The sequence below is a fragment of the Mauremys mutica genome, chromosome 2, assembly GCF_020497125.1.
Source record: "Mauremys mutica isolate MM-2020 ecotype Southern chromosome 2, ASM2049712v1, whole genome shotgun sequence".
NCBI classification, from domain to species: domain Eukaryota; kingdom Metazoa; phylum Chordata; order Testudines; family Geoemydidae; genus Mauremys; species Mauremys mutica.
In genome coordinates this window covers 137,414,729-137,427,695 of record NC_059073.1, presented here as the reverse complement: position 1 = coordinate 137,427,695, position 12,967 = coordinate 137,414,729, and the positions used below count along the sequence as shown (strand labels likewise).

The 12,967-nt window shown below is 53.4% G+C and overlaps 1 protein-coding gene across 6 annotated transcripts in view; it reads left to right on the top strand.

Moving 5' to 3' along the window:
* PEBP4 (phosphatidylethanolamine binding protein 4) overlaps positions 1 to 5,751 on the top strand; it is a 212,133-nt gene extending 206,382 nt beyond the window's left edge. For 5 of the 6 annotated variants that reach the window (XM_045005905.1, XM_045005914.1, XM_045005913.1 and 2 more), the window contains one exon: positions 4,247 to 5,750. In XM_045005905.1, the coding sequence (XP_044861840.1) occupies positions 4,247 to 4,338 (92 nt within the window). In that variant the 3' untranslated portion in view covers positions 4,339 to 5,750. Of the gene's footprint in view, positions 1 to 4,246 lie in introns of all 6 variants that reach the window. The other variant, XM_045005909.1, reaches the window with a different exon arrangement.
* The last annotated feature ends 7,216 nt before the right edge of the window (positions 5,752 to 12,967 follow it).

Here is a 12,967-nt window from a genome sequence, read left to right as displayed (position 1 = left end):
AATTCAGCAAAGTGATGCCATGCGAACCCAGCATTAGAGAGGTGCACAAGGGGGTCGGGGCTCTTAAGAGGCAGCAGGCTTCAGCTGAAGCAAGGCCCAGCTTCATCTCGGTTTGTTGCAGTGGTATTTTCTCATTGCTTAATTCAGAGTATCCCAGTACCAAGGCCAGAGGTTGCCATGTGAGGTACGCACATGCAATGTGACACTGCCGGCTTATGCATTTTTGGCCTGTCATCAGCAGAGGCGTCATGTTGTAGAGCAGGGTGAGGACAGTCCATCCTTGTGGGGTGGATTCTGATCCCCACATTCACACTGAATAGCTCTTCACTCCTCCAGCAGCCCCACTGACTGCAGGCTGGTGGAGCCAGCCTCTGTTCAGCATGGCTCATGAGGGGAAGCTCTGGCTGTGATGAGACGAGACCGGGAATACTGTGTCCATGTGCAGGCACCAAAGGAGGAGACCAACGAGTGAGAGGGGGTGCAAAGGTGAACCAGGAAATGGATAAGGAATTGAGTTGTGAGAAAGGATTAAAAGAGCGAAGGGCCAGATCACAAGCCCAGCTCCACTGATGCCACTCTGAGGTAACTCTGCAGTGCAGTTGCTTCAGGCTGGATCGTGCCTTTCAGGAAGCTCCCTGGAGAGAGGGTGGGAATTCTCTGGTGTAAATGGGAATGGGCTACATTGGCAAGGGAATGAGGGTTAGTCTATACTCTACAAGTTTCACTGGCATAATTCCATCCCTTAGGAATGGGGTATTTTTACCAACCTAGTTATGCCAGTAAAGGCCCTACTACTAATGCAGTTATACTGGTATAAGGTGCTGTATGCTGTAGAGCAGAGGTAGGCAACCTATGACATGTGTGCCAAAGGCGGCACGCGAGTTGATTTTCAGTGGCACTCACACTGCCCGGGTCCTGGCCACAGGTCCAGGGGGCTCTTCATTTTAATTTAATTTTAAATGAAGCTTCTTAAACATTTTGAAACCTTATTTACTTTACATACAACAATAGTTTAGTTATATATTATAGACTTATAGAAAGAGACCTTCTAAAAAGGCTAAAATGTATGACTGGCACGTGAAACCTTAAATCAGAGTGAATAAATGAAGACTTGGCACACCATTGCTGAAAGGTTGCGGACCCCTGCTGTACAGTGAGCTTTGCTTTGCCAAACTGGATTAAGCTACGCTCGCATAAGCACCTTTATACCAGTATAACTGTGCCCACACTAGGGGGGTTGCCACTTTAACTGTAGTTACACAAGACCTAAAGCACTTGACCACCCCCACCTGAGGTAGGGCACTGCTATTGTCCCCATTGTGCAGATAGAGAACTGAGGACAGAGAAGTTAAGTGACTTGCCCAGAGTCATAGAGAGCATCTGTAGCAGAGCAGGGAATCAAACCCAGCTTGCGAGAGTTACAGACTAGTGACCACTCTTCCTCCCCACAAGTCTGCCTTTGCTGAGCACCTCTCAGATAAGGGTGCTCCCCTAAGGGCAGGTGACATTGCCAGCCCTTGTTACACTCCTCAGAGTTGTGGGCACCTGGGCACATCCCAAAGATGGGGACAGCTGGCCTCCCTGTTTTGTCATTAGCATCAATGAGAGCAGTGTACCCGCTGGCCTAGCAAGGTGCCACTTTCTCCCCTGCCTCATGCTAATGCCTGGCTTTGGCCTAGGAAACTCTCCCCCTGCTGAGATCCCTGCCCATCACACCCTGTTTAATACACCTCCCAGCCTCTGAGTGCAGCTATAACATAGGTCACACAGGAGAGTCAGGGGGAAGATGACTCTATCCCATTTTGGAACCTACAGGGATGAATCTTTGCCCACTACAGGAGAGATCACAATGGGACCTGTACGTGTTTGGTGCCTCCTAGGATGACCAGACAGCAAGTGTGAAAAATCGGGACAGGGGTGGGGGGTAATAGGAGCCTGTATAAGAAAAAGACCCCAAAATTGGGACTGTCCCTATAAAATCAGGACATCTGGTCACCCTAGTGCCTCCTCCCCGTACAGGAGTCTCCAGCAAGAGATAGGGAAATCCCTGCCACCTCCGCACTGCTCCCCGCCCCCAAGCCAGGGAGAAGGGTATCCCTGCCACCCCCACCCCAGGGAAAAATGCACTCAGCACTCAGTCAGGCTAGAGGTGTCCCGCCGCCCCCGGGCATGGAAGGAATGCCTTCTCCCCACCCCCAGGCATGGTGCTGTCAGTTCCTCAGTGTACACACCGGTCAGTGTCGCTTCCGCAAGCTGCTGGTCACAGCCCTGCTGGGGCTGCGTGCGGTTTCACTTCTTGTTTCTGAGGAAAATCACTCCTGTTCTGGTTCCTGTGTGAGCAGGGTCATTCCCTCTGGCCAGCCGCGTTGACCTCTGACCCCGGCTTATGGGGACAGGAGTCACACTGCCTGTATTGGCCCCTGCTCGGCCCAGCCCAGGGCACTATGGGAGAGCGACTTAGATTTTCCCAGAATGCACTGGGCAGCTGGGCAGGTGCAGGCAGTGCATCACACTGGTCACGTGGCTGCACCAGGATGCTGAAAGCGCTGAATCCTGTAATTGTGTTATAGCTTCACCTCCCCGGGTCTATCTGGCAGAGATGGGGTCCAAGCATATCTGTGGTGGGGAGATCAGAAAGGAGGGACCAAGAAGCTCTCAAAATACGCCAGAGGCTTTGCAGCCAAGATGCACAGTGTGCTGCGGGGGTTAATGGCACCGCCTGCTTAGCACAGCCCCCAGTCTCATTCAAGGGAATGGGGCCTGGGAAGCTCCCTCGTTCTCCCCCACAGGCTGCATCTCAGCTCAGTGGCTGGGGATTTCCACAGCATCTCGGGGTGGGCTTGTAGGAAGCCGTGGGAAGGTCTGCTCCAAAGGTCATCAGGAAGCAGAAGGGGGCGGAGGAGGAGGAAGATGAAAGGAACAAATAGCATTTACAACAAACAAAACCCAAGAGTGACTGTAGCAGCCCGGAAAAATGTGCGAGCGCATCAGATCTCTTCTGGCACAGGTTTGGAGCAGGGCTCAGGGAAGCTTTAGGGTCACCTAAGCATGCTGGCATGTGCCACGGTCCGGGAGAGGCTGGGTCTTGCTGGCAGTGTCTCTCTCTCTCTCTCTCTCTCTCTGATTCTGCCTCTCTCCTGGCAGGATGTGGTCTGTATCATGCAGGTCAGAAAAATAAACAGCAAATCTCTGTGCAGCACGTTAGAACAAGCCTACTCCCCAGCCCTGTCCTGGAGCTGCGCAGCCTGCACAGAGGAGAATCACACCTGCTCTCTGCAGGCTGGCCTGCCCCATGTGGCGCTTGCAGTAGCTGACGCAGACATGGAATGCTTGTCAAATGCGCCGAGCCAGATCCTCAGCTGGTGTCAACGGGCACCGCTCCATTGAAGTCCATGCTGAGGAGCTGTCTCTGTATGCCCAGGAGCTTTCCATGGTCTGTTACCCTAGCCGCACGTGAGGCTTGTCACCACTCAGCCTACACTGGTTCAGCGTGAATCCTCACCATGCAAGTGTAGACTGGAAATGCAGGAGGTGCGGTTCCTCCTCCCAGCACAATCCCACAGGACTCCAGCCCAGCTTGCAGTGAGCAGTCTGGACAACGGTCCCTTACACTCTCGGTCCCGTGGGGCAGCTATCTGGAAAATCCCTTACCTTCATGCTCAGCGCCAGTCATTGTAGCAAGCATTTTGCCGGTGAGGTCAGTGTGTGCCTGTGCAAACTACCAACTCAGAGGAGATGAAACCGAAAGGACAAAGGTGAGGAGAGCTCGAGGCTAAGAAGTGACTGGGCCTCTCTCCCCTAGAGCCTACCTCTCCAGGTCGGGGCTGAAGCAGCTGGAATTTGCACTGGTAGGGCAGGCTCCCTGGGCCAGACTCATTCCAGGGTTGAACAGGGACCGTTAATACCCAGGATGGCGGTCCAGTGGCAAACTCCTTAGTGGAGAGGAGGAAGAAAGGGGACAAGTGGAAATGCCAGCAGACAGAGCAGTGGCCAACTCAGGAGCTCTTTGAGGCTTTAAGTGGGTGGCCCCAACAGCCGAGTGAGGGACTGTTTGCTCAGAGGGCCAGTTCTGCCCTTGGTTGATTGCCCTGGGGCTCCAGATGGCAGGCCACAATGCTGAGTGGATGCCCAAGCCCGATTACAAGCATGAACATCTCTCTCTTTCTGGTGCATGTAGTTGAAGCCTGCTGGCCAGAACAGCCCTCAGAGCTTGACTTTTGCTCCCGCCTTTTTGGTCTCTTTCCAGGTTCCTGGCCCCTGGAGCGTTTCGTTGAGCAGTTTCGGCTTGGATCCCCTGTGGCTTCGACCCAGTTCCTCACTCAACATCACAGTGACTAGAGGCAGCGTTGCCATCTGAGGTCAGCCCCAGAACGTCCCCTCGGAAGATCATCGCTTCTCTTGGCTTCGCGTTGTTTGCATTTCCCTGTCAGACCGCTAGGCTCTGCAAATGTCGCACTCAGTCTCTGCCCTCTAGAAAGTGAATTGCTACAAATGCGTATACCCATTCGGTTATTTCCTCGTCTCCTTCCATTCAGTACCCTGGTCACTGCTGGGGCCAGCCCGGTGCCATCGACGAGCAAGTCATAGTTCCACCAGTCTGCACAGTGCTCAGCTTTTGACCCTGGTGCCCCACCAACGCCACCATAGAGAATCAACCCCCTCTTTCACCTGCCTGCACTACAGCAAGACCCCTGCTAGTTTTTCCAGCCCCTTTGTGATGGGCTTTATATAGCACACACGGGCAGTCTGCAGAGGTGACGTGTGGTATTTTGCGCTTCCTGAAGCTGTCTTGGAGCCTGATTTATCCCTCCAGTGATGCAGGTGCCAGCACAGGGCCCTGAGGAAGCAGCTTTCACCTTCCCTGTTCAGGGGCCAGTGCAACCTTGGGCTCGAGGGTATTGCCTGGGGAGTGATGCCTGCCCTCTGGCTCCTTTGCACCAGCCTTGCCTTCGACATGCTAAGACTGTTCTCACCCATGTAGCTAGAAACCCACCCCCCACCCCAAAAATCCAGCTGGGATTTTCTCAGCTAGGGTATGTCCCTCTGGTTTCAGCCTGGTGTAAAGTTCCACAGCTGCCAAAGCCGCCATTCTAGCAGTGCCGCTGGTATTGGAGAGAGATGCTGAGTTTCTTGAAGAGACCAGTGGCCTCCAGTCTGGTCCCAGGGTGGCGGTGAGCAGAGAGAGGGTCATCAGCTTGGAGAACCAGATTCTGATCTCACTTGTAGCCATCTAAGGCAGGAGTGGACCCAGTCAAACCAAGGGAATTACACCAGTGAGTGAGAGCAGAATCGAGCAGCCCCCCCGGGCCATAGCAGGAGCCTTTCCGATGGCTGTACTGAAGACAGGCCTTCGCAGTGACCATCCAGGTTTAACCCTTCCTCGAGTCCCATGCTCCGTGGTCACCCCCCGCTTCCCCAAGCAAGCGTCGCGAACTCGGCACAGCTGTGTACCAGATGTTGTGTCTAGTACTGAAGTGACAAAGAAATTGCCAGAGCTGGGTCCCCCTGGCTTTGTCACTGACAGGCTCTAATCTGTGTGGTTTGGGAATCCCACTGGGACATAGTCGCCGAATCCTGCCCTCCGACTTGTTTCTTCCTTTTTGGCCTAGACTCAGTGTAGCATTTCCTGCCTCTGTGTGTGGGAGTGGGGTTTTTGTTTGGTTTTGTTTTGTCTGTGCTTTTTTTTCTTTAATACCTGTTCCTTATTGCAGCAATCAGAATAAAATGTGCCATTGAACATGGTTTGCGTTAACATTTACCCTGTGGGGTCTCTTTCCCACGGGATCTGCCTGTGCATTTCTAAAGCAGCCAGCACTCTAGTATTTAGGCACCAACATAGGCTCAGCACTCAGTTGTGACGGAGGGAGTGTGGTCTAGTGGTTGGAGCTGTGGGTAGGAATTGGTTGTCCTGGGTTCTATTCCTAGCTCCAAGAGGGAGCATGAGGTAGTGATTAGAGCCGGAGATAGGAATCAGGACTCTTGGGTTCTACTCCCTTCTCCACCACTGACTCACGCTCTGCACCTCAGTGTCCCCATCTAAAAAAATTAAGGTTATTGATGCTGACCTACCACCCAAGGAGGTCATGGAGCTTAGCTAGGTTGTAAAGCAATTGGAGAACCTCCTATGAAAGACAGGATTATACCCGGGGTGTTTTCACAACTATGGGCTGGGTTGGACGGAAATGCCCTTGAGTTCAGGGCAGGTATAAAAGCAGTGATGAGATTAGCAGACAGATTTGCAAGAGAGCTCAGCGTGTCGGGTACACGTTGGATGCTGAGCTCTGTTGAAACTCTGGCCCTTATGTAGGAGCCTAAATGAGAGCTGAGATTTACTGCAAACCTGGTTCCAATAGTGGGCGCTGAGCACTTGGAAACCTCTGTTGAATATCTGATCCATAATAGCACATACAGTGCTCTACATTGCCAATGCATCATGCACACATGTACTAGGCTACAGAATAATCTCCCAGGAGATATACTGGGGGGCCCGTTGCTTGGCTCTGGAAAATGCAGAGCAGGGAACCATCCACACCAGACCCCCCAGTGAGGATGAACAAGTTGTGACCTCACGGATCTCTTTCCATCTCTGATTCCATGATGATTCTGCAGCTCTGATTCAATCTCCTCTAGCTTCAAAGGGGAACATGCAGTGCTAACACTTTCACTTCCTACTGTCTCCCAGGCTAGCCATCCGTAGCAGCTGTAATCTGAACCCACAGCCACCTCAATCAGAGTCCACCTCACCAGACACAAACATGCCCACAGGCTCCTTCCTCTGTGCTCCTCTGAGGTGCCATGTCGTCCCTGGCTCCCTTTCACCTGAGGCTACTCTGCCGCCCTGTGCTCTGGCGTGCACCCTGAGCATGTGCCACACGCTCATTTGCTCACCACCTAGAATAGAATTTGGTTTCACGGACCAAGGTGCCTTTTGGAGTTTAGGTGACGGGGTGAGCTAAATGCTGGGGTGCGTTGACTGTGCAGGCCAACCCAGCAATGACACACATGGCAATAGCTGATGCTCAAAGTATCAGAACCTGGGTGAGTTCTGATTGACTCCTATGGAGAGTCTGACTCAGTGCTACTGCCAGGAAGGAGGTGGATAGGTCACCAAGGCCATGTTTTGCTCTTTTCACAGTGCCCCTGGGGCTCTTAACCCTCCATTCGGGGAGCCTGCAGAGAGGTGCTTGGAAGACAGCTGAAGGACAGCCCCTGGAGCAAGGCAGCACCCCCACCACGACAGCTGCATGGAGTCAGGGCAGAGGGTTAGCACTAGTTCTGGTGCAGTCCTTGAATGCCTGCTCCCAAGACAGTGACAATGCCACCCATCGTGCCACCATGCTGTCTGCTTGGCTTGCAGTTCATTGACTCCATCTACCACCGCTCGTTGATCCCACCACCAGGTTATTCAGCAAGTCCCAGTGCCGAGGGGACACAGCCCGTGCAGGGCCCCAGGAAACGCTGGGCTTTAAAGGAAAGTCTTGAGTGACATCACCATATCTGCAATAAGGGGCCTGCTTACTTCTCTGCTGGCTCTTGGAGGTAACCTTGAATTCTCCTTTCTGGAGAGCAGAAAAACCAGGTCCTGGAATGGCAGAGGTGGCTGACTGAAGAAAGGGAAGAGTTTAAAGTGAACAAGGACCATAAAGAGGATGACGCAGAGGAGAGGGACATCAGATGCTCCCACAGTGCGAGGAGATCTGTCAGTCCATAGAGAAACCAGCTGTCACCAGAGACGTGTGTGAATGAAACATGCTTCCATCAGGTCATCCTCCCCACTGAACATCCCAAGACATCAAATCTGACATCTCCACCGTGGCCTGCAAGAGCTTCTTTCTTGGCAGGACCCACTTCCACACCAGTTATGTGGCAGACCCAAAGCTGGTCTGGATTCCAGTTTCCAGGCTCCAAACCACCTGATTATTTTTGACATTACTGGGCTTGCTTTCAGTACAACTCTGTTTTGTGTGGTTGCAAATGTCAGCTTTTTGGTCCCAGGAAAGCCACAAGATGTGTTTTCTTTCCTCTCAGGCTTAGTTTCACTCTTCAGCTGAAGTTGTGAAATTATTAAGGGTTGTGTCTAGGGTAGAGAGCCAGAGCAGGGAAGTTGTGCACCCACGCCAAACCGAACTCAGAGCCGTTCACCTGGGGCAGCGCTGGCATGAGAAAAACATCTGCCACATGGTCTCCAGCTGCAGCTGGAGGGAAGGTTATTTGTCACAACAGTGTCCCTACAGTCAGTAGTGCAGAGCAGGAGTGCTGCCACGTAACAACTCTGTCGACTGGCATCTAGCAGGACAGATGTGCACAACCCTGAGACTGAGAGCTCTTTTGGGCAGGAGGTGTCTTTTGCTGTACATCAGCACAGGGCCCAGCACGAGGGGGCCCTGATCTCAGCTGGGGCCTCAAGACACGGCTGTAAAACACATAACACAATCACATTTTCCCCCCTTCCTGCTGGCCTCATAAAGACTCAACCTTTGATGTTCTGCTTGTCAGGTTTAAAGCACCTTGGTGGGGCAGCAAGGGGGACACTTGCCCTGCCACACTCAGGGTATGTGTACACGGCTATCACAGGGGGCAATTGCAGATCCACCCAACTAGCTTTCATCTGGCTAGCTCAGGTGCCAGAGCCCTGAAGCCGCTGGAGCATGTGCTTCAGTGCCGGCTAGCCTTGCAAGTAATTACCAGGGTTCCAGGTGGGCCTGTACAACCTGTGCTGGAATCCACACTGCTGCGGCTTCCCGGCTCCAGGACCCAAGCTAGCTAGATGAAAGCTAGCTCAGGTATGTCTACATCCCTGCATCACACCCTGTGCTAGGAGCACAGACGTACCCTCTGTACTGCACCCTGCACGTGACTTTGCTCTCCGCGCCTCTTCGTCTGGCACCAGCGCTAGGCTCTCTTTACAAGGAAAACTGAAATTAAAGCAATAAATCAGAATGGCTGCATCCACTGGCCACTTAGCCCACTTCCCCTTTAATCATCCCTTTAATTAATTAGTCTTTCATGTGAGACTTCCCTTTATTTAAGGCCCAGATTTCCCTCTCTCCTGGGTCCCTTCCCTTGCATCATCTCTTTGGCAATCTTTGCACCACAAGCTCTTTGTAGTAATAATTTAGAAATGTATTATGGTAAAATAATCAGCTGATCACACCCTCCTCTGGCACCTTCGGTCACAGGATCACAACACGCTTTACAGTCATTAATCAACTGGGCCTCACAAGCTCCTTGCCACGTGAGAGTCTGTTATCCCCTACCCGGCCACTTTACAGATGGGGAAACTGAGGCACAGAAGGGGGAAAGTGACTTGCCCAAGGTGACACAACAAGGCAAAGGAAGAGCTAGAAATTGAACCCAGGGAGGAATTCTGGCTCCATGGGAATTAATGGCAAAACTCCCATTGACTTCAACAGGTCTAGGACTTCACCCCAGGTCTGCTAACTCCCAATCCCATGCTTTAGCCGCTAGGTTATCCTGGCCAGGCTCCTGGTCTTTTCCAAAGCTCTCGTGCCAACATCCTGACTCTGCTCTGTTCAGTGCTGCCACGCTTGGCTCTATGAACATGTCTTACAGCTGAGGGGGCCAGTCAGGGGCGGCTCCAGGCCCCAGCACGCCAAGCGTGTGCTTGGGGCGGCGTGCCACGGGGGGCGCTCTGCCGGTCGCCGGGAGGGCGGCAGGCGGCTCCAGTGGACCTCCCGCAGGCGTGCCTGCGGAGGGTCCGCTGGTCCTGCGGCTCCGGTGGAGCATCCGCAGGCGTGCCTGCAGGAGGTCCACCGGAGCCGTGGGACCGGCGACGGGCAGAGCGCCCCCCCACGGTGTGCCGCTGTGCTTGGGGTGGTGAAATGGCTAGAGCTGCCCCTGGGGCCAGTGCAAAGACAGCACAGTGTGATGGGTTCGGTCACAGAAACCCCCTTGGCACTGTCACCTGACGAGCTGAGATTACCTCTGAGCCCATTTTCCCTGCCGGTTTGGGACTCCAGAACCCTGCCTTGTTAGTTCCAGCAGACATCTTAGGTGGAAACTAGGGGTTTTCTCATGATTGGCAGCCCCCTTTGTTCTGTTCCACCCCCTTTTATAGCTTTGGCACAGGGCTTTTGTCTCTCTGGGTCCCCACCCCGCCTTCTAAATGGAAAAGTACCAGATTTAAGATGGATTCCAGTATCAGGTGACATGATCACATGTCCTGTGAGACCCCAGCCTCCATTCTTCCTGGCCTGGCCCACCCGTACACAGGAAGGATTGCAAGTAAACAGAGCCATTTACAACCAATTGTCCTAGTCAATGGGAGCCATCAAGATTCTAAGCCACCATTAATGGCCCACACTTTGCACAGTTACAATAGGACCTCAGAGTTATACTTCATATTGCTAGCTTCAGATACAAGAATGATACATACATACAAATAGGAGGAATATATTCAGTAGGTTATAACCTGTGTTATAATACCTTACAAGAGCACATTCCAGTTGCATCATATTCACACTCATAAGCATATTTTTATAAAACATATGGAGTGCAACATCACACAGTTCCCAGCCTCTCCTCACGAAGAAAGAACAAGGGCAAGCAAGAGTCATTCTCCACTGGTTCTGTTCCCTTCACTCCCTATGCCTGCCCATCCACAGCTCTGCACCGGCAGCCTGCCTGACTTTCACTAGCAACATGGAGAATAAAACCTGGACGGGATTTTCCCTTTAGCGAGAAATGTCTCTGTTTACCTACTGGAGTATTTTGGCTGAATCACCCTAATTCCCAGCCCTGGCCTGCAGCCTGTGCCGCATACGGATGTGCCCCATTGCAATGCCGCTTCCTTCAGACAAGGCTCTAGGATGGGCATCACACTTGTGACCCATCAGCGGAGTCTGACGAGCCCTGCCTGGAGCTCTCCTTCACCCATCGCGTTTCCTCAGTCTCTCATTCTCTCCCCAGTGCTGCCTGGGCCCATCAACACTCAGGAAAAATGTGATGGGGGACAGTTCGTGAAGGGTTTGTGGGGCAGTGATTAAAGCCGAGGGCCAGGCACCTGCATTTCTCCTGGGAGTGTCATCTCGAGCATAGGTTGGGGTTCTATTCCTGGTCCTGGCAGGGAGTGGTTAGAGTAGGGGCCTGGGAGTCAGTCAGGACTCCATTGCAATAAAAAGACGGCGGCAGAGTCTCGGAGCCAACTGCAGGGGGTTAGACTAGATGACCCTTGCGGTCCCTTCTGAGTCTATGACTTGGGCTGAGGGTCTATGGATTGCATTGTAGACATTCGGGCTCAGGCTGGACCCCGGATTCCGAGACCCAACACCCCCATGGAGTTTCAGAGCCTGGGCTCCACCCCGAACCCAAATGTCTGTGGTGCAATTTCATAGCCCCGCAGCCCAAGCCTGGCAATGGGGGCAACAGGTTTGTATAATTTTTGGTGGTGCCCAGAATGGGTCCAAGTCCCTCCCCCCTCCAACACACCTGCATATTAGTGCACTTAACAAAATTAATGAGGTTGGGCCGAAGGGTTTAGGATATGGGAGGGGCTCAGGGCTGGGGTAGAGGGTTGGGGTGCGGGGGGGGGAGGGCTCTGGCTGGGGCTGGGTATGAGGGGTTTGGGGTGTGGGAGGGGCTCAGGGTTGGGGCAGAGGGTTAGGGTGCGGGCGTGAGGACTGTGGGGTGGGGACAGGGATGAGGGGTTCATGGTGCAGGAGGGGACTCAGGGTGGGGCAGAGGGTTGAGGTGCGGGGGGTGAGGGCTCTGGCTGGGGGTCAGGGCTGTGGGGCGGGGCTGGGGATGAGGAGTTTGGGGTACAGGCAGGCTGCCCCGGGGCTGGGGCCAGAAAGGAGGACTCCACAGTCCCCCCCAGCCCTCTCCTTGCCAGCAGCAAACTCACCTGGTACCGTCACTGCACGTGCTCCTAGGGGCCGGCCCCCTCTCAGGTCCAGGAAGCCTCCTCGCCTCCCCTGTGGTGGGTGCTGGGTTGGGGGGCTGCCATCACATGTGCACCTCCTCCCTCCACAGGGGGCGGCAGGCGGGGCCGGGAGGATGCCCCTGGGGAGGTACGTGGGGGTGGCAGGCAGGGCTGGGGGACGCTCTGGGGGAGGCGTGCAGAGTAGCAGGAGGGGCTGGGAAAGAGACCCAGCCCAAAACATTGGTGGAGCCGGGCTCCCAGGCCCTGAATTTACTGGACACAGGCCCCTGGCCCCTGGCTGGCAAGCCCAAGTCAGCTAACCCCAGCCATCCACCGCTATGCCACAGGTCTTTTCTTGAAGTTTAGACATACCCAGAGATTCTTTTCCTGGCCCTGTAATGGGGCGTTGGTATTGATCAGAGTGCAGGAGTAAGGGCATGTCTACACTTCAAGCTGGAGGTCACATTTCAGCTCCAGGAGACATCCACGCATTAGCTCTGATTAAGCTAATGCACAAAAAATGGAGTGTACAGGTTGCAAACAGCAGGAGGGTCTAGGCCACCCCGAGTACATACCCCTCCAAGACAATAGTTCAACAGCGCTTAAGTGACCTAGGAGCCTAAATCCTGTTGACTTTCAGCATAATTTAGACACCTACATTACTTAGATGCTTTTGAAACTTTTACCCCATGTGGAAATGCAAAATATTCTCTCACCTGCCCCATTCATTGGCCAGCCCACTTTTCACAGCTTCCTGGATGGTAAGGCCAGAGGAGACCATTAAGATCTTCTAATCTGACCTCCCTCATAACAAAGGCCAGAGACTCCACTGGGTCAGGCCTGCATCCAGCCCAGTAAGCCCATTTATACCAGCTTACATGACATGCTCCTTTATAAGGAAACAATTTGCTTGTGGCAGAAGGAGAAATGCCTGTGAAGGGAGCCATAGAACCTGAATGAAGAACAGGTCTTTACACCTGAGACTTATGTGTCATTTGCAAAGCTGCCCATTGTATTTATAGGTCTTCTGTGTGTCTGTAATGGTTCCATTTCCGGGGTGGGGCAGAGTCAGAACGTGTCAGCTTC